We start from the raw sequence: 22,186 nt of genomic DNA, 5'->3' as shown, positions 1-22,186 counted from the left end.
GTTTACGCGTGCATGTGCATGTGCACACATATGCGTGTACGTAAGTACGTCACCTAGTAGGTGTATACGTGCAACTCCATCCTCCAACCCATTTTCCACAACAAATTAGCGAATTGTAGAGAAATTGAAGAACAAGGATAATTCTAGCATTTTTACAATCAAAGATAGCAGCTCATTTGTTTAACAATTCGTAAACTATTTCGAATAACTCCTTGTTCACTTCATTTCATCCCATTGACTAAAGAATCACTAAAACCTTTAAAAGAAGAGCTTCGTCTACCAATATGAAAAGATAGAAAACATGCAATGCTTGTGTAGGGGTTGAGGTTGTTATTTGTGAACACTTTGTCCAAATAATTCTAGATGAATAATGAGGTTGCCTATAGATGGGCTCTAGATATATCTATACAACCCGAGTTTGAATCATCTTGGGAACTTGAGCTTGGAGAAAATAAAAAATAGCATAAGAGCTTTACAATGATACATTCTTTAGTAAGCTCTAGAAGGTAACCTATGTTTCAATTGATGTGCAGTTGCTCCTCATCCCTCGTTTACCTGCTCCTTCTTTAAGATACTAATGAAATATTCACACTTTAATAGAAGGGAAAAGAAGTTGAAATAGGTGTCCACAATGCTCCCAAAAAGTAAAAATCTAAGAGGAGACAAGAGAAAGGGGCAAATTTAATATGACTTCTCTTTTTGGCAAAAAGGATTCCCTTACAATTTTTGAAAAGCTACAACTTATATTAATTAGATGTGAATGCTTTTTAAAATCTAAATGCGAAAAATCTAGCATAATTAAGGATATTTGTGTGCACTCCATTCAGTCCAAAAGTGGGCTTCCATATTGCCGATGATAGCCAACACATATAAAAACTGTCATTGTGATCATCTCACCTTTTTATTATTTTCAGTGCCCAGTAATGATAATATTTGTATTGATATGCAATTGTTTTTGTTAAGATTAATAAAGAGTTACTAGTCCCCACTCTTGGATTTTCGGGATAATTTCCAAGCATAATGGTCTTTATGTATAACTTTAAACATAGTTTCTCTTATTTTGCTTTCTCAAAGTATTCCCATTTTAGGAATGGATATCCTTTACTGTTTAGTTTCTTAGGTGGTACATGAGAAATGTCTTTCTGAATGGCCCCTTTCTTTTTGTCACATGGAAACCAAGTGTCTTGGATGTAAATTTTGGTTTTGGTTATCGATGTGGGTATAAACCCCATTTGATCATCATTAACTCCTTTTTTGTTTCACTATCATATCATGATGTATATAGGCATGCATTAGGGCTAGATCCAAAATCTTTGGAGAATTTACCTCAAATTTGCATCTTTGAGTCACCTCACAAACCCATATCTTTTGGCATTCATCTATGGCCTTAAGCTTGAGCATAACCATCCTATAATTACAACATAATAATTTAAGGGATTGTACGTATGATGTTGTGATCCCATGCCTCCCATGCTCACTCAAGCTCTATCAAGAAAGCTTGTTAAAATTCAGCCCATGTCCTAGAAGTTTTATCATTTTCTCTAGGTGTGCCAATTGTAAGGTCTTATTTTTAAGAGATGGACTACCCAATTGGGATTCTAGTGGAGTATTTTTTATTTCTTTAACTCTTGCTACTTTGGATAAATGCATTAATGGGTCCATAATATTGCAAGTTCCCTTGAGCGAGATGTACCTTTGCATATGGTAGAGACTATATTGTAATAACACTTGGATTGGGTAATTGATAATCAGCTAACTTTTGTAAACTACTAGTAAGAATTTAAAGCGTAATTGAAATGGTCTCTAACTGATTTTCCACTTCAGCAGTTAGACTCTTGACTTTGGTATATTCCAACTATAGTATTCCATAATGCTTGAAGGTTAACATTTCATCACCTCATGTAGTGTGTCCATGTTGAACCCCTTCCCTATCCCCCCCCCCCATCAATGTGTCCATGTTGAACCCCTTCCTTACTCCCCCCCCACGAACCCTCCTCCCCCCCCCACCCTTTGCTCGCCCCATCCTTTGCCGCTTGGCACTCCCTCTTTCCTCTACATCTATGCTCTCCATAATAAAATACGAGAAATCTTTTCTTTGTTCCAAAATAAAAGAAATTTTCTTCTGAAAAAAAATTTGTTTATAAAAGAAGAATCATATTCCACTTCCTCTTATTTAATTCAAGGCCTTGGATTGATAATTGCTTTGAAAATTAAAGCTAATAACATAGCTCAAGATTCCTTGCCTTGATACTGCTTCCTGTAACTCCTAATATGCATCGTATGGCTCTTGGACTCAAGTTTAGTATTTAGAAGATAACCAAGTTGCAAAAATGAAATTCAAGTGGTGGAAAATAACCAAAAAAGAAATGACAAAGACAGGATGTAACATGAATTTTTAGCTTAATGTGATATGGATTTTATGCCAAATCACCTTGTTCAACTCCACAAATGATTTTATGATAGAATCGATGAGATTTTTATCTTGTCTTTGTCTCTGCCTATACTAGTTGCCTCTACAAGTCACTCAATCATGCCTCTTTGCTTTTCATAGGCTTATCGTGTCTTTTATTCCATTCGATATCTACTCAGCTGCACCTCTTTTCATCAACTTTTCAAAATTATGTCCTGACCCATGGACCAATGAGCTCCTAGCTCCTTCATTGAATCCTAGTTATGCATTGTTACAACCTCCTTCATTCAATCCTAGGCATGCATCGTAAGAACCTCCTTGCCAACTAGTTTGAACAAGATAATCAACTTAGCCTTGTGATCTTGATGCTCTTCATCCCCATTCAAGTGGCAGATTGCTAAGGTTTGTAGAGACTCAAAACTATGAGCCAACTTTAATGTTTGAAAATCTGATGTAGCCCATGTGAAACTCCATGTGTGTGTGTGTGTGTGTCCCTATCTTTGTTGGTAGTTTCCTTTTTTAACAAGTTCCACGAATCTCCAAGATAAAACACACAGCTCACATTGATAAAAAGATATTTGAAGCCATCTATTATGCTTTGACATTACCTCAAAACATTCTAAGGGTCTACTTGGAAGTTGACCAAGTACTTGTTGGTTGCCAATATGCCACAACTCCACAATTGACATTTGGGCTCCTTTTTAAAATGATCTCGCCAAAGCTGACACAAGCCTGAAAGTCTATTGAGATAAGCCCAGGATAAGGTATGAAGATGGAGAAGAGGGAGAAGAGAAAGTGGAGATGATGAGAGAGGGGACAGCTAGAGAGCACACCGCAAATGACTAATTGTACCCTAGATTGGTTATAAAGAATCAATATATACATACCCTTTAGGCTTAGGGTTGGGGTTCTGACCCTTTTTTCAATTTAGCACTCTTTTGGGTTAGTGCTTATTCACAATATAAAATATGATGTTGAGATGGATCCTCAACACCTTCTCTCACGATCAACATCATGAAATAGGTAATCCTTTAAGACAATTATTATAGGGAACGAAGGACTAAGCATTATATTCCATGACACCCCCTTAATGGGAACGTCCTTCCTTTGAGTCAAACTTTTGTGTTTCTCAAAAAGCTATTTCCTTTGGTAAAGATTTGTTCAACCTTATCTTTGCTGTCACAATGTTGCAATATGATGCCACTAAGTAACAGTCTTTCTCTAATGAAGTACTCACTGACATCAATGTGCTTTGTCCTTGAATGATATACATATTTTGGATAAGGCTTGAGCCAATTGATTATTATAGTATATGGTTGTTTGTTATGTGTCATCTAGATAATTTGTTTATGACTTTAGTCTTCTAATCCATATAGCCTCACATGCATCTATTGTGAGAGCTCTATATTTTTCTTTGGTTGAAGACAAATAATACAGTGGTTATTTGTTGGACAGCCATGATATTGGCTCTTAACCAAGAAAAAACCCATGTCCTTATGTGGATCTCTTGGTCTCGTGGTTTTCGACATCACAATATCCATGCAACCTTAGGTGATTGCCTCTGTATTCTCGATTCCAAAGTATCTTGTATCTTTGCTATACCTCAAGAATTTCTTGGCTGCATTCCATTGAGACTGTTTGGGATTTGCCATGAACTATGCTAGTGAACTACTGCATAACAAATATCTTGCCTTGTGATAGTCAAATATATAATAGATCTGATGAGCTTAGTATAAAACTTGTCATTTATGGTAGGCTTTTCTAGATCTTTTGTTAGTTTCAAATTCAAATTTTGCACCTTTGGACTAGTTGCAATTTTGCAATCTGCCATATGAAAGTTATTTTAAAGGTTGTCCACATATTTATCCTAGCTCATAAATATGTTTTTTGTGTCTCCCAAAACTCAATGCTAAGATAATGATTCATAAATCCAAGATCTTTTATGCTCTACAAATAATTCTTGCTATACTTCCATGATGAAGCTTTTATTTGCTACCAGTTATAGTTGGATCATCTATACAAAAGTACAATGGTGATGTCTTTCCCATGAACTTTGTAGTAGAGAGTATGATTGGCATTGGACTTAATGTGATCTAGATCATCAAAATACTTGTCAATTTCGCTACACCAACTTCTGGTTACTTGCTTTAATCCATAAGTTGAGTCGACAAACCTGATTCTCTTTGCCATGTTCAACATACCTAGTGGTTGTTTCATTATTTAAATAGCCATTCACAAAGCATTTTTGACATCTGATTGGTACACATTCCATTTGGTATCTCTATAGCTAGAGATACCATGCAAAAATTTTTGGAGTTCATCTCTGTTAATGTTGCCATCTGGATTGCACTTTACTTTGTAAACCCACTTATTAACAATTGCCTTTTGTCCTAGTGGCAAGTCACATAAATATGAACTGTTGTTCTTGTACAAGACATCTATTTCTTAATTCATACCAGTTTGTCATGTTGGCTTGTCCACTACATTGTCAAAAATACACAAGCTCTTTTGTAGCCATAATGGTAGCATACTGAACCATTTGTGTTGCAATTGTACATAACCCTAAACATCTACGTGAATCAAATCACGAGTCCGTCTTGCCCTAGAAGTGTTTCTTCCAAAGCTGGCTCTTGATTGTTTGCCATGCTTTGCAAGATTTTTTAAGAAATGTAAGTTTCAGAGTGTTGACTGCCATATCCTGATTTTTTAGAGTGTTGACTACCATATCTTGATTTTTCAACTCCAATGAAGTTCAAAACTTGACATGTCTTTGCCTCTTGTGCCATGTTGTGGAAAGTGGCATAAGAGGGGCATACGTTGATACTCAACTTACATGGCATATGATACTGATGCTAGCATTTGGAATCAATGTCCTTCTTGCATTACTTTTCCAACTAGCAGACTCGCTCGGATTTGTCTTGGATTATACACTCCAAGATGAGTTGATAATTGTGTTTTGTCATTTGTCCAACTGACAAGAGATTCTCGCTAAGTTTAGGAACATAGAGTATCTGCAATGTAAACAACATTCTTAAATCATTTTAATCATTTGATCTTTGTAAACCATTCTTAGTGACCTATCATATGAGATGATACATGACTATCAATGTTCTATGGAACTTGATCTCCCTCTATTGCATTGTCAACATGACAATTACACCCAACTATGGATTCACTGCCAGTTTGCATATTCTCAACTTTTACTATCAGTTTGCATACGCTCAATCACAAGATACATTCTGTCAGATCAATCAGCATAATGACTTTGACTTTGTTGTCTTGCATGATGATTTCCTTTTCACAAAAGTTTCCTCAATTGTTGTTGATTAATTCGTTAGATCATATTGCTTCTTGTGGCGACCTCTCTCATAATGCCAAAACTTATGGCACTTGTTGCACTATGTTCGACATGTTGCTAGAAAAATTGCCTCTTCCTTGAAATATTTCAGTATTTGAAGAGTTACCTCTTGAATGTTAATGCTGATTGTTGCCATGATTCATATTGTGCTATTGACTTGTCTATCAATGCTGATCTCCACTCTATGAGATGATGATCTACCTCTTCCTCTACCTCTATTTGAGGCTTATAAATGCTTATTCATTTGCTTGACCTTTTCTTGCTTCAATGGCTTGTGTCCTGAGTTGCATACTGAGTAAAACTAATTATACTTCTCCAAGTGATGGAACTTGCTTTTGCATGGTAATATTCTAGACTAAATTTCCATAACCTTCACCAAGTCTATTAAGGATGACTTGGACTATTTTTGTTGACTTCATATTCTCTTTTGCCAAGCTACAAGTGATTGTTGATATCCTTGAATTTGAATACACAAGCATGACCACAATCATTACTATTGTGGAAATGTTTGACTAATCTCATTTTTTTAGTGTCAAAATCTTAGGAAGTGTTCTTGGATTTACAAAGAGTGAGAAACACACCACATGCTACCTTGGATGTGATAACTGTATTATATTATCCAAGCACAACATCCTCAACATTCTGCTTGATTAAGTGGTAAGCACATTGTCTTTCTTATCCCATTCTGCCTACGCTTAGCAGTGGCAGGATGCACTATGGGGTTACTAGATGGTATAGGAGTAGACCATCTATTTTCTAGCCACACTCAGCAAATGGAAGATATACCGGCAGTCTCCACACTTTAGAAAAATCTCTAAGGATTAGAGCTAGCATCCAAAAGCAAAATTGACAAGCATACTCCCATTGTCGTCTAGAACAAGAAGGGTCTCCATCAAACTTTCGATGTCCTTAGCCACACTCAACGAATGGATGTATATCAGCTAGATGTCAAAGATGCTTTATGGCTACTAAGATGATGAAGTATACATGCAACAACCACCAGGGTATGTTGAACTTAGTGGTTGAACATGGCGGGAACATGGCAAAGGGAATCAAGTTTGCCAACTCAAGAAAAGTCTTTATGAATTAAAACAAGCAGCTGGAAGTTGGTATAGCAAAATTGACAAGTATTTTGCTGATTTGGAATACATAAAGTTCAATGCATACCAGACTCCCTACTACAAATTTCATGGGCAAAATATCACCATTGCACTTATGTATGTAGATGATTTTATATGTGAAGTGGCAGCAATGAAAGAAGGCAATTGCAAACAAGTGGATTTACAAACTAAAGTATGCTCCAAAAGGCACCATTGAGAGATACAAATCCAAGCTTGTACCAAAAGGTTTTGCATAGCAATATGGACGGGTTATGATGAGACTTATGCACTAGTAGCAAAGATGGACTACATCAAAGGGAGAGGAGAAGAATGAAGGTAAAAAGAGGGGGCACAACTAGAGAGCACTTCACAAATGACTCATTGTATCCTAGATTAGTTGTTGTAAGAATCAATATATACAAACTCTTTAGGGTTAGGGCTAGGATTAGAATTAGGATTATGTTTAGGTTTAAGGCTACCTAGCCCAATGATTGTGGTGTGGGTTCTTGCGAGATCCTCCAAAGGCCATAGAAATTTGATGCCCTCTTTGGGCTTTCCATATGTACCTCTAGTTTATTGCTTAGACCTAGGATCGCCCCTATGTTAAGCGTAGCATTCTCTCATAGTTTGTTGCCTTTACAAAAAACAAAGGTATAAGAGATTGGTACATGTGCGCAATATGTGTGTGCAGTTGAGCAGCGATACTCCTAGAGATTGGCATGACTAATTGTATGAACTTGCCATAAAAGTTATTGCTTGATGCTCATGATTTCAACAATATGCATGGCCATGGAATTGGTGCATCGCCTTTGTGAGAGGCAAAGAACTAAAGTGTCATGTTAGAAGAAAAGCTACTAGAATTTGGTCCCCATCCGCGAGTAAAAGCCCACTCTAAAAGAGCATGTTACTATGTTGCTATGTCTTTCTAGCCTTTTGGTTGCTAAGTAGTCATGAAGTCACCTAACTCTCCATGTGCCATTGTCTTGTTTGGCATGACCTCAATGGTGTAAAAACTACTAGAATGTTATGAAGCCTTTAGTTGCAAGGAAGGTTGCCTTATATGGTGACTCGATGTGGTGTTGTCTGTTTGGTGCTTTTTCCCCAAGAGCAAAGAGCTGCCCTTGCAAGTATGCCTCACCTGCTGTATCTTGAGATATGCCACTAGAAGGGTCTTAGCTCTCCATTCACCTTGAAACAATAAGCACATGGTAAGGTTGAATTAACCAAGAGTCTCACCAGATGAATTGGGTTCCGCATCCGCATAACACTAAGTTTGTCATCTAAATAGGCTTGTGGTGACTTGTGAGTATAATGTTTTTGCTTTTGGCCATTTTTGTTAGCTTAAGCTTGGTGCGTTTATTATTTGATGTCTTGTGCTCGAAATTTTTGCCACATATCCTTCTGCTCACAGCTATCAGGAAGCATTAGAGACACAATTTATCAGATGGGTGACAGACAATTCGATGCCGCTTTCTATAGGGTCAACACATCGGATAATTTGACAGCTAGTCATGTATGTTTTATCAATGGACGCACTCACGTTTTCTGTTCATAAGCAGAATGGAAGTAGGGAGGGAAAGAGAGGTTGTACCAATTTTGTAGACTCAAGCCCATTGGGCTTGCTCTTATTTTTGTCTCTCTCTTTCTTAGGTGGGAGAGGAATACACGACCCAAGGGTGTAGAACTTTATTATAGCAAAATGGCCTTCCAATCCTAGACACACGCAAATTCAAAAAATCTGTCCCTTGAGACAAAGCAACTTGTTATCTAGCATCCCAAATAGGCCCCCACGATGAGTTATTCATTTATTGGTGGATGTTGATAGACTTGATTAAGGTAAGTAAAAAATGGTGTGATTCATCGATGGCTCTGGACACTTCTGGCTACTTGTTGCTCACCGCCGTTCCCTCTCCTTAGCAAATGAAAAATTGTCTATTAATTATTCGCTTGTCAAGGCGAGAGGCTGGCAGAAATTAAGCTAAGTGAAAGGGCACTAAAATTAAGGCGATTGCATATCTTCTGGAATGGCATATTCGAGAAACGGGTGGTGTATTCTAGAAGCTAACCCCCAAGGGACTACATAGGGATGTGAGTGAGCGATGGAGAGGGAGAGCGAGAGGGAGGTGAGCAAAAGTTTTAGGTGACATAAAACACAAGTTTAATGTCACATAAAAAGCGCTTGTCAAGCCATGTTGCTCAATTCAATCCGCACGCTCAGGTACATTATCACTTGAAAAAATTCTTATGTATTCAATAGCTTTGCCGCGTGATTGATCAGGTACCTATAATGGCAAAAATTAAGCTAATCTCCTCAGCCCCTCCTCACCTCCGCTCAACCCCTCCTCACCTCTGCTCCCTCTGCTTAGCCCCCTCTTGCTCACCTCCCTCTCGCTCTCCCCCACTCACATCCCTTTCCTTCGCTCACCTGCCTCTTGCTCTCCCTCTCCATTGCTCACTCACATCTCCACTGCCTCTTGCTCTCCCTCTCTACCGCTCACTCACATCTTACGCTCACCCATCGCTCACTCAGATGCCTATATAGTCCCTCAGGGGCTAGCTTCTAGAATACGCCACCCATTTCTCGAATATGCCATTCCAAAAGATACACAATTGCCTTAATTTTAGCACCCATTCACTTAGCCTAATTTTTGCCACCCTCCCGCCTCGACAAGCCATTAATTAGCACACAATTTTTTATTTGTGCTAGGGGCACATTCGCTCTAAAAATTCTTATGTATTAATTAGCTCTGCCGTGATCGCTCACCTTTAATGGAAAAAATTGAGCTAAGCTCCTCCTTGCCTTCACTCCCTCTACTCAACCCTCTCACTCACCTCCCTGTCACTCTCCCTTACTCACATCCCCTACCTCTGCTCACCTGCCTGTCGCTCTCCCTTTGAGCCGCTCACTCAAATCTCTCCACTCACCTCCCTCTCGCTCTCTCTCTCCGTCACTCATTCACATCCCTATATAGTCCCTTAGGGGTTTCCAGAATACGCCACCTGTTTTTCGAATATGCCACCCCAAATTACCTTAATTTTAGTGCCCATTTGCTTAGCTTATTTTTTGCCACCCTCTCGCCTTGACAAGCCATTAATTAATACACGATTTTTCATGTTTGCTGCCTTGTTAGAATTTCCAAAGGCTGCCGTTGGGGGAGCAAGGAAAGCAGTGGAAACATTATAACAGCTTTCTCTATCTAGTTCTCGTCACAGATTGTCACATTGCTCATTGCGCCCACAGATGCCACCCAACTCCATTCATTTGCTCATCTTTATTTTATGTGCTTCTCTTCCCAACAACGAGTTATTGTGGGGTGAACACTTGACACAAATTGTTATATATCTCATTAAATAAGCAGTAGTGGTGCACACAATCAGAGTCTAGTATAGATGAGAAGAACTCAAGCGACTGCCGTGGCACCTTTCCTCGAATCTCAATGAGAAGACCTCAAGCTACTATCATGGAGCTTCCTTTTTATCCCCAACGTTCAACATGGCTTATGCATGCTCCTTCAACCCCCATCTCTAACACCCTCCTCTCTCATCGTGATCAGTCTTGGTTTGACCTTTTTAGATGGATCCCTTTTTAGTTAGAGAGAGAGAGAGAGAGAGAGATGTATTAAAGGGAATGCATTTGCTTCTCACTTTATCTTTTATTTAAAGTTAACAACCATGCAAAAATTTGACATTTCTAATTTAATCAACATTTCCATGTCGTCCCTTATCTACAAGATGATTTTGCAACACTTCTCTTGATTGCTTATCACTCATAAATTGTTAAGTTGGGTTAAAAGGTGTTTATTGTGGCTATGATGATTGGATTGTGGTTAAGCTTATACTCAAGCCCCATAATGGATGTCCAAATTAAAAACATATAAAAGCTTGTGCTTGGGAATTTTCATTAAATAATATGCACTTTGGCTTGTAAATGTTCCAAATGGTTTTTATTCCTCTAAGGTGTGCCTAAATATTAAATACTCTTTAACTTATTTTCCATGTGAAGGCAGCTTGGTTCTTGATAGACCCTTTCTATAGCATTTGTAGGGAAATTTGGTTATGTATGCACGTATCGCATTCTCTAACAAAGAATATTGCTACCAATGAGACTATAAACAAAAAGTTTGAGGAGCTAACCTAGCGCTAAGGAAAGAAGGAAATTATGCCAGCAACTCCTTAATTGTGGTATACTTGCCTTGAGGCATGCTTGGCATCCAACATTGAAATGATTGAAAAGCATAGGGATGAGAGTGAGTGCAAATAGTTTGAGACTATAAACAAAAAGTTTGAGGAACTAACCTAGCGCTAAAGAAAGAAGGAAATTATGCCAGCAACTCCTTAATTGTGGTATACTTGCCTAAGGCATACTTGGCATCCAACATTGAAAAGCATAGGGATGAGAATGAGTGCATCGCAAAATGGGAAAAAGTCTCCCAATCATCTACAAGAAGAAACAAAGAAGTGATATTATGTTTCATGTAAATGAATTAGCATTTGAAGTCATCAAGTCTATTTTTGTCAATAGCCTGATAAGGGTTATCTATGCATTTAGCGAGGCTCTAAGAACTAGCTTGAAGCAAATTATGACAACCTCTTAAAAGAGGGAAGGGGGAGGAAGATTTTCCATGCGAAAGGTCCATGCAAGCTATGTTCATATAAGCTTCTCTATTATCTATTTAAAGTTCATAGCATGTAAGCCTTTAATAAACATCAGGGCCAACATTCCTTGCCAAGACTTTTGTTCAATGGACATGTTGCATCCAATGAATTGAGTCTAAGCCTATCAAAGCATGTTCTATCTAATGAATGAGAGGTTCCTTTATGAAAACTCATGTGAAGTTTTAGGTCCACACTCCCCCCCCCCTTCTCAGCCTCCCCTTGTTTCTTTTTTTGAGAAACTTTATGGAAACAAAGTAATGTGAAAATAGATAAAGAGATGACTATCTTAGAAAAGCTTCTTTCATTAATCTTTTCAAAACTAGAACAATAAGATTTTGACATGAGGAGAAGGGTCTATGGAGTTCCCACCTAGTTACCATACTTGCTAAGCTTGCACACCAACTGTCCAAAATGGGAGACAACACCCTCCTTCACTCTGCCAATAAAGCAAACAACTATTGGGAGCATATTGGTAAATTCCCTCATTCAAAAATTATGTTTACTATTTTTCTAAAATGTAGGATACTATAAGATACTTGAATACAAGTGAAAGAAGGAAAAAAGAAAGAAGAACAAGCAAAAAAAGACCTTAAACATACAAGGACAAAGAACACAGGGGTACACCGCCACAATCTAAGTCATTCACATATAAGTTTCCAAACATCCCTTCTTAAAAAGTATTCATTCCAACATCTAAAGATCGCACAAGAAGAGCATCACATACATACACACCCTCTAGGGGATTAAGAAATGCATAAGATAGCACATGTATTCATCAGAAGGGGTTTATTGATTGCACATTTTGCACATATTTTTTTACACAAGTATACTTATAGAAGTGATTTAAAATTAGACTTTAGAAAAAAGTTGAAATTCTGTGAAGGATTGGGATGAAAGCGTAAGCGTGTTAAATTTGACCCTTTGAATGCACGTGCTATCTAGGGTTTCACACAAAAACACTTTGATATTATATTATAAAAAAGGCACTCACATTTTGAGATACACTATACATTGGGATAAACTAGCATATCATAAAACCCTAAGCACACATTATAAAGTAGCTCAAATGAAGGCTGTTAGCTAGAAGGTATGATGCCAGAGATGGAAATCCTAGAACTAGATACTTGAATCCCATCTCATGGGACAACATTCTCTCATCAAAACCTAGAACCTCAAAGACCTAGAGAGAAGAATGCAAACATATAAGATCCCATCCACTCTGATTCATATGGATCTCCAAAAGCACATTCATTTTTAACAATGAGGATACGAACCCTTAAGGTTTTTCCTCTGCTTCACAAAGACCCAACAACAACTAATAGATTTTTTGATTCTAGCTTTTGGTTTTCGTAGTCTGCATTTTGACAAGAGGCTTCCAGGTTTCAGGTTGTTCCATGGGGATTATGAGCTCCCAAATTTGGGTCTTGGTCTTTAGTAAGAGTGCCCCAAATTCCATCAAATGGGCTTTGAGTTCCTAGCAGTGGGTTCTAGCTTCAACAAGAGGCTTTTGGGTTTCAACAAAGAGGGTGAATTTTTTGGGTTTCTGTTTTCGCGGCTATCTGTTCTTTTCTGGCACATTCTAATGATATAAGGATTTTCGGGTTTTGGAATTCAAGATATGGGTTCCATGTTCCAAAGTCTTGGGTTTTGACAAGCTGATCTTGGGGTCCTTAAAGAGGTTTTTAGGGTTGAAGTTTTGGAATCTGAGTCTCAGCAAGAGTGTTTTGGATCCCCAACAAAGAGGTGTAAGGTTTCAAGTTCCAAGTTCTGACAAAGAGGTTCCGTCTTTCAGGATCATTGAGTTCCTGTGTTTATGGTTTTTGAATATTGAACCCCTTGGGACACACACACACACGCATGCGCACACACACACAATTACTTACATATACACATGCATATGTATATACCTAGATGAATCCAGGAACATTCCCAAACTCATCCTATAAAAACACAACATAGTGCAGTTTCAATCTCACGAGAGTCACTCATCAGATTGAAAACCATAAACTCCATCACGCATAGCAGGGACTAGCTACTATGACATCCCCACTGACGTCATCAGCGCCCAATAGTGGGTGTAGACCATAGTATAAAAGTATGCTCTCACACATACAAATCCACACACCCACACATACTTGAGCATCCATTTATACAAAGTCTTCGTACTGAGTTTCTGTCGGCACTTTGGAGGTGAAGGGCAAACTCAGCCATGACGAAGGCTAGCACTAAATCCAAAGACATACACAGATATATTGATATATACATAAATCCAAAGAAACATATATCAAATCTAGCTATTATAAGATGGTCCCTTGTTATGCAAGTCTTTTACGCAAAGTCCCTACACTCTTCTATTTTCATAGTGATTCTCTCAATTTGCACCATAACTATGATTTTGCATAGGATTCAATCCATTGTTTTTTATGTGTACTTACCTCCATGTTTCGCTACCATGCTCTAACAAGACCTTTGTGCCAAGTCTCTTCCCTTCAATCTATGAAACATCCCTTGATTCTTGCCCCCTTGGGTCTTTCTTATCTCTAGCTCCTTTCCCTCAAAATTAAAGTTTTGGCTACAACATCAAGCATCAGTTCCTTATGAAAAGCATCTTTGGTCTTTGAGGGCAAAAATGCCTTTCCTTATAGATTGCTAGTTGCCTATGTATATTAATAACAAAGTTCCTTTGGATAATTGTAAAAGCCCACTTCATTACCAAGTCCTTTCAATGAAATATAATCACATTTCATGTTATCTTTTTAACCTATGCTTCTGACCTTGTGTGAGTGTTCCTTACATAATGTCTAGTCAGACATCATTAGAGATTTCTTGACATGTGTATTGGCTTTCACCGTTTTTGCTATAATGACAAGCTCTTTGTAGCACCATCTGTTTTACTTGGCCACTTTCGATATCCTTATGTTTTTGTGTGTAGATGAGTCACCTTCCTTGGAGACAAGCATGGGGTTGATTCTATTCTTGCTTTGCATTATGGGCGATGAGCTCGATTCAAAGTTCCTACACCAATATCACCCTCCATCTGCTCATAGATCAACATGCAGTATGAGATTGAGCTCCACACATCCACGAATTTCCATGTCCACTTGAGTAGTTTCTAGCACCTTCATCCTTGAGATTAAAAGTTGATGGGCAAGTTGAGGTAAGGTGAATACCTATGAGAGTGATAGTGAAGTGACCTATAAGCAAGTTAGCCTTGAGCATTTGATAGTTGTCTAGGTTAACCCATGCACTTGTCAAGCTTTAACCCATGCACTTGTCAAGCTTAACAATAGACTATGGCCAAATTTTGCAATATAACAAAGATTTCTAGTGTTTTAACTATGAAATTTGACTTGAAAACATTAGTTAGATGTAAGAGTAGCTGACTCGTGGGAAAATGTTTTACAGTACTATTAATGTTTACTCAACCTTAATGATACACTAAAGTATAGTTCTTTCTAAAACTTAACTCTAGTTAATCTATGCAACATTTGTCAAAATGATTGGCTAGCTTTAACATTCTTAGCTTTCAGGTTTCCACTTGGCTCGTTCCAATCCTAACCTAGAGTTGAATAACTTTTGCTTCTTTGATCTTCCTTTGTTCATCCTTGCATCTTGCTCCTTGCATGCTCTCTTGCTATGGTGGCAAGGTAATGTAGAAGAGGGGGATGGAGTAGATATGGGAAAGGACATGGAATAGAAGGGGGGGGGGGAGCGGGGGAGAGAGAGAGAGAGAGAGAGAGAGGTGTTTATTAATGTCTAAAGAAGGCCAAATAAGCCTATGAGACCAGAGAATCTAAAATCATCATAAGAATACAACCCCTATGGAAGATACTACAGGTGTTTATCAGATCTCTATAGAAAGAACTACTGATGACAGTAGGAACTACATGAAAGAAACTCTTTGTTCAAGGAATTCCTGTCATAACCTGTCATGTGTCCTATATCATGTCTCAGAGCGTTTCTTTCGTGTAGTTCTTACTGATGAAAGTGGGAATTACACGAAAGAAACTCTCAGTTCGAGGAGTTCCTGTCATAACCTGTCATGTGTCTTATATCATGTGTCGAGCATGAGTGACCTGAGCTCTGCATGGGCCTGACTACGATGCCATTTGGAGCTGCAGTGTCCCTGAAACATGTCTAAAATCTATGGCTGATGTCCTTTGATCCTCTCTGAAGGATGCACTCGTGAGTGGTGTGAGGCAGCCTCAGGGATGTATTCATGCCAAAAGGTCATCCCAAATGATCTGATGATTCTCTTTTTGTTTCATGCACAAGAAAGGAGCATCTAGTGAGTATTGGTATGGCAACAAGTGATCAATAGACATGCCCTACGAATGGAACCATTTGGAGACTCACATGTATCAACTGCTTATGCCCCTTAGCTAAAAGCTGCTCAGATGATGAAAGTACGATTTGACTATCCCATTGCAATCAACCTCTACAAGTGTGGGGGCTTCCCGTTGGAGCTGAGACTTATTAGTATTAAAGATCATAATCTTGTATTTACCCAGGTTGACCTTCATGTTTCTACCACTACAAAAACCTGGTTAGGCTGTCAAGTGCATCTGTAGTCCCTATGTTGTCTCTCATGTCAACACTACATCATTTGCATATAGTAGGATGGGTATGACACTGGTATGACACACTATGCTAGAGTCTATCCTCGACCTCCTACTGTGTCTACAAAGGAGGCCAACTCATCTATGTAAAGGCTGAAGAGGGTGAGAGAGAGGGGGTATAAAAAGTGCATTTTGCCGGCTAGCAGCTGTTGTAACCTCAAGATTTCCAGCACCTGTTTGACATGCTCAATGTGCTCCTATTTGTTTTTGTTGTAAGTGAGGATGTCATTAGAAAAAGCCAACACATATTAGAATAGAAGTGGCTGCATATCTTCTCAACGATGCCTAAAGGTGGCTGGTGCATTGGTCAATCCCAGTGGCATCAGTTTGAACTCATACAAGCTCCTTTCTGTGTGGAAGGCTGTCTTGTGCCCATCAGCCTTATCACCCTACTCTAGTGCGATCTTGGTCTCAGATCTATCCAAAAGAGTGATTGGGCAACACTGTCAAATGTTTGTCCTCCCCCTTTCCGGATCAGGGAAATCCATCAATGGGCAAGGGATTCAGGCTAGAGTCAAAAGTCTTCAGAAAAGCCAAGTGCAACAACGTGCCCAGGTTCTCCCAAGAGTTCGGAGGAAGGCAGAGGGCGTCTTCCCTAGAACATTTCTACACTGGGGGGCTTGAGGGTCTTGAGAAGCTCTACGTCAGTGAAAAGGTTCTCCAAGTCACTCATCATCTATGGATGAACCATTGAGGGGATGTGGGCTCATACTCCCCCTTGGCTTCCCACACCTGTGGACTCTCCTCCTCTACCTAGAATACCTGGCAGTAGAAGGAAGTAGACATCTCTAAGATCTCTTGAGGATTGGAGTGGGGCTGCCCCATCTCATCTCTCACCCTCTGGAGCTGTGAACATACCGTAGACTTGTAGTCTGAAAGCACCTCGCCCTGTTGTACCCAACATGCAGTGAGGAGTGGTAAAGTATCTGCATGTCTAGCCTCGATCCCTGCAGAGTCAAGTGGACACACTCATATCTATCTACAAGATATTGAGAGTCCCACTCTTGCTTCCTCAACCTCTCTATAGATGCCAAAACCTGAGGGCCCTCTCTCTCCCCTAAGCCTGTCTATGTGTCAGGGCCTGGGATTGCAACTCTGCACTACATCTTTGAATGGCCTTGCCAAAGAACCCGAATGGGCATCCTCTACAAGCCAGATCTCTGTAGAGAATATTTACTGTTCTTATTACTGTTTGCCAAAACAACTATAACCCAAAGGGCTGAGAAAAACAACTATAGGTGAAGGGAGATCCCTTCCGATAGGTTGAGACGGAGAGAGTCAGACTGCCCCTCTTCTCCCTCTCCCTATCTGCTGCTTAAAACCTGTTGGTCCTCCCTGGAGCTGTTGGAGGCTGCGGGCTTCTAAAGTATGTACTGAGGCTACAAGGAATAATGCATGGAATGAGGGGAAATGGCCATTTATATAGGCCTTTAGGGTAAACTCCTTCCGCAGACTGAGCCTGTAAATCCACAGACTGAGCCTGTAGATTTACAGATAGAATCTGTATATCTATACACTGGCTGAGTCTGTAAATCCAAACTGACTGGGAAGTCCTATAAATAGCCACGTCTGCCCTGGTACCCTGCCGCTGATGTACCTGTGCAGGCCACATTGATTGTTGTTGTTTCCTGTTGTGAGCTACAGTGGGCTGCAGGGCTGCCACATAGACACCCATGCCATGGGCTATAGATGCCCATCACATCCCCTTCTGCCGAAGCTGGAATAAGGAAGATGCAAAGCCTCCTTGTACACTACAGGATAATCTGAAAAGAAACCCTTGTCCACCAATGGTGCTTCACGGGAGCCTCGATGATTGAGCGTGACTGCGTACAAGCACTAGCAGCCACTTGTACCTTTCTTGAACTGATGAAGAAAAACTCTGCTTTGTGGGAGCCTCGATGTACAAATGTTGGCCATTAACTATACCTTTCTTGAACCGATGAAGCAAAATCTCCTCTAGCTCAACCACCTCTCCCCGTCCACGATCTCAAGCTGCTCCACATCTGGGATCACTGTTAGTGCCACGACCACATAAGGCTTGAGCCAAGACAAACTGAACAGTGGAGGCATGGTTCATGTTGTAGGTAACTGCAACTTGATGGAAACTTCATCGATGACCTGAATTATCAGAAAGGGTCCAAAGCTTTGATGTGAGATCTTCAAACACTTCTTCCCAATCTTCTTGAGTCTTTTCTTCACGATGTAGAGTTAGACCCATTGCCATTTCCGTTGTTGCATCCAACACATGCCTTGGCATCCAAGAATCCTCCATATGTTTCCAAGCTTATTTTCATTGTTCGATATGTTGTCTCCAGAGAGAGTCCAATCCTACTTGCTCAGGGCCGACCCGGGTTCTTGACCCTTGCACATGAGCTCGAAATTCTAGGCAAGATCGTAAGTAGTGTCATACTCTTTGGGACGAAAGCTGCGAATGCACCCCTTTATGTCTGATCACGGCCATGAGGAACCTTTGTGATCTTCTCTCATTCCTCTTTTTGTAGTTGAATGGCTACCATTTGAATTGGTTGACATAGTGGTTAGCTGATTTACTGGGGCCCTGGGACAGTTCAAAGAATTAAGTCTCCAAACAAGTACCGAGTATGTTGGTGGAAGAAAGAGCTTTCTGACATCCTTCATGCCATCGTATCTTTGGGAGTTGAGGTTGAGGAGACAGAGAGAGGCAGACTGCTCCTCTTCTCCCTCTCCCTATCTACCGCTCAAAACCTGCTGGTCCTCCCTGCAGTTGCTGGAGGCTGCAGGCTACTGAGGGATGTCTTGAGACTAAAGGGCTGATGAATGGAATGAGCGGAAATGACCCTTATATAGGCATTTTGTAATGATGGGGGAAAAAGGGCCAATTTAGAGGCCCTTTAGAGGCCTTTTAGGTGGAAAATGTGGAGGGACTACATAAGTCCCCATCCACCCCTATTGTACACTTTTTGATGTGACATCTAATCCTATCTACTCCCACCTTCTTCCTCCTACGTTCTGCATACACTCTCTTCCCCAATCTCTCTCTATCTTCCTCTTCCCCTCTCTCTCTCTCTCTCTCCCTCTCTCTCTCTCTCCCTCCCCCTTTTCTGCCATCTTTGGCCTTCCCAAATCTGTCCCTTCTCCTTCATTGCATTGGTATCAGAGCTCCTTCCTAGGGCCCTGTGCTTCTCATTCTCAGTGCTGTCTACCAGACAGACTCCATGCAAGCAGAAGCAGTTCAGCGTCAAGCAAGTATAACGAAGACCAACTGCAAGATGGAGCAAAACAGTGTCGACGATCAGCTTCAAAATCAACTGAAAATCCCATGAGGATTGCGGGTTGCAACGCACTGCTGTCGATCGCCAAGTCCACTGTTGTAAGCCGTCACCTAAGCTTCACTACAAGTGATGCCATCTTCTACACAAACGGCTTCATCAGCAACTCGCAGCCACAACAGCGCCTCCTTCTACGAATCCATCAACGACTCAGCCGCTCCATCAATGGATGAAGCTCTCACGCCAGCTCGATTGGCAAACTGCGCTCACATCCATGCGGCGTCTTGGCCCTGCAACGCAGCAAACCATGCTCTCAACAACTTCAAATCGACAGCTTCACCAGGCCTGAAGCAAGCGAACAACAAGCTCCATAGCCTCCACCAACGCAAACGCCGTCGAGCTTCATCAACGCCACGACTCTGCCATCAACACTCGAGCGGCGGCTCTCCAAACACAGATGCAACCAACACGAACGGCTGCTCCCATATGTCCCGTGACTCACAACAAACACCAAGCTTTGCAAGCCCACACGAACAAAGATGCCTCACCAAGCTCCAACAATCGGGACGGATCCACTGCCATAGATTTCGGCTTGACAGACAAAATCTCTTGCACCTGTTTCCGATGCCCATTTCTCAACCCGTTAGCATGCAATCATTTTGGAGAGATGCATTTGGTAGAGAGACCCAGCCAGGGGTTCATGCACCTATCGCTCTGCCAGTGAGCACAAACAACTAGACGAAGCCAGTGCATCAAACTATAGCAGCTACTACGCAGCAGGGGGTTAGTGGTGGGCAGCAGGCCACTTTGGATGAGATGCTATCAGATTCCTTGCATTCATATAAGGCCCTACCTGAGGCCATCAAACTTGAGATGTCTTTCTCCAATTATGTGAACCTCAAGCGTGATGATGCCCGCACTTCTGGAGGTTACGCACACAGGAAATTTGCAGCCAAGGATGTCAAGGACAAACTCATACTACATAAGTTCAAAGGAGATAGTCGCACACCTATTGAGCTGGAGGAGTGGCTTACGAAGCTGGAAGATTATTTCCGCTTCTACCCATAAGAGGATGAGGACCACATAATCTTTGCAGGTATGCACATGCAGGACTATGCACATACTTGGTGGCGGTATATGAGGGATTCACCTCAAAGGCCAACCACATGGAGGGGTTTTAAAGAAATGATGGTTACTACCTTCGTATCCCCACTCAACTTGGATCGGTACTTGGGGCTGAATTCTATGCATTGTCGCAGACTGGTACAGTCCAAGAGTTTCTGCAACGCTTTTGGAGACTTTCCTTGTTTGTATAGGACGTATCTGAGAAAGGGAAGTTGCTGCGTTTCATCCATAGCTGCAGATCTGAAGGCACATAACCCTTAGACTATTGAGAGGGCATCCCAACTTGCATAAGTGTTTGAGCCCAAATATGTCAGCAAGTATAAAATAGCAGCGGGTAGCACATACGGGAATGCAAATGAGGCTGAGAAGAAGCCTAAGGTGACTGATTGGAATGATAGGAAATTTGCAGCAACACCTTTTCCACGGTTTCCTACTATTTCAGGGAGTAAGATGCCCTATGCTAAGCCATGCAGGCCATCAGATGCCAAGCCAGGAAGCAAGCCTACTGCTCTGTCTTTTGAAGGAGATTATGTGCATTTATGCCGCCATAGAACCGTTATGCCTCGCTGAAAGGTAGCACCAACACGAAGCTTGCTCATAGGTATTACGGTCCCTACAAGATCATCTGCAAAGTTGGAGAGGTGGCATATGAGTTGGAACTTCCCAGAACCTCCAAGATTCATAATGTTTTCCATGTGTCCTTGCTGAAGCCGCATGTAGGACAGCATGTCCAAGTTCTTTCTGAGCTACCACCTATGGATGAGGAGGGTCACATCCTCTATGTCCCGGAGCGCATCATGGGTTTCAGAGACCATGTACTCCGAAACAAGGTCTACATAGAGTATCTCATCAAGTGCTGGGGACTCCTAGAGGATGAGGATTCATGGCAGCCATAAAGCATTGTTCATGACCACCCCTACCTTCTACCAGGCTGATTAGTAGTTGCTGTTTGCTGCACTTTTTGGACAGCCAGGATGTGAAATATTGAGGGCAAAAATCTATGGAGGGATGGCTGTAATGAAGGGGGGAAAAGGGCCAATTTAGAGGCCCTTTCTACTCCCAACTCCTTTGTCCTACATGCTGCCTACACTCTCTTCCCCAATCTCTCTCTATCTTCCTCTTCCCCTCATCCTCTCTCTCTCTCTCTCTCTCTCTCTCTCTCTCTCTCCTCCTCCCTCTCCCCTACCCTCTCCCCCTTTTCTGCCATCTTTGGCCTTCCCAAATCTGCCCCTTCTCCTTCATTGCACCTTTAGGGTAAACTCCTTCGACAGACTGGCTGAGTCTGTAAATCCATAGACTGACTGGGGAGGCCTATAAATAGCCCCCTCCTGCCCTGGTACTGTGCTCCTTGTTACTGCCCCGTCTGTTGCTGTTGTACTTGTGCAGGCCACATGGACTGCTGCTGTCCCACTGCTGTGGGCTGCAATGGGCTGCAGTACTGCAAACTAGATAACTGGGAATCTCTCATGTAGCACCAGCAAGTGTGGGCATAATCCTGTAAATGCATACCAAAAAAGATAATTCGCTCCTCAAATCTTTGAGATAGAAGCACAAATAATCTTCTAGCTTTGTGATCCACTACTCAAGCTCATTAGAGGTTCAAGTGTGCCCTTTCAACTTGTGCACCGTGAGCTTATCCTCAACATCTTTCAGAACATAATTGCGTGCCT

At 41.0% G+C, this 22,186-nt stretch overlaps 1 protein-coding gene across 2 annotated transcripts in view; it reads right to left on the bottom strand.

Moving 5' to 3' along the window:
* LOC147895371 (putative gamma-glutamyl hydrolase 3) overlaps positions 1-22,186 on the bottom strand; it is a 134,868-nt gene that overhangs the window by 106,454 nt on the left and 6,228 nt on the right. For both annotated transcript variants that reach the window (XM_087383637.1, XM_087383638.1), the window contains exon 3: positions 11,894-11,960. In XM_087383637.1, the coding sequence (XP_087239763.1) occupies positions 11,894-11,904 (11 nt within the window). In that variant the 5' untranslated portion in view covers positions 11,905-11,960. The remainder of the gene's footprint in view (positions 1-11,893; positions 11,961-22,186) is intronic.

Source organism: Dipteris shenzhenensis, chromosome 13 (genome assembly GCF_047967505.1).
Source record: "Dipteris shenzhenensis isolate YYH24624 ecotype China chromosome 13, Dip_SZ_1.0, whole genome shotgun sequence".
Lineage (NCBI taxonomy): Eukaryota > Viridiplantae > Streptophyta > Polypodiopsida > Gleicheniales > Dipteridaceae > Dipteris > Dipteris shenzhenensis.
This window is presented reverse-complemented; position numbering and strand designations above follow the sequence as displayed.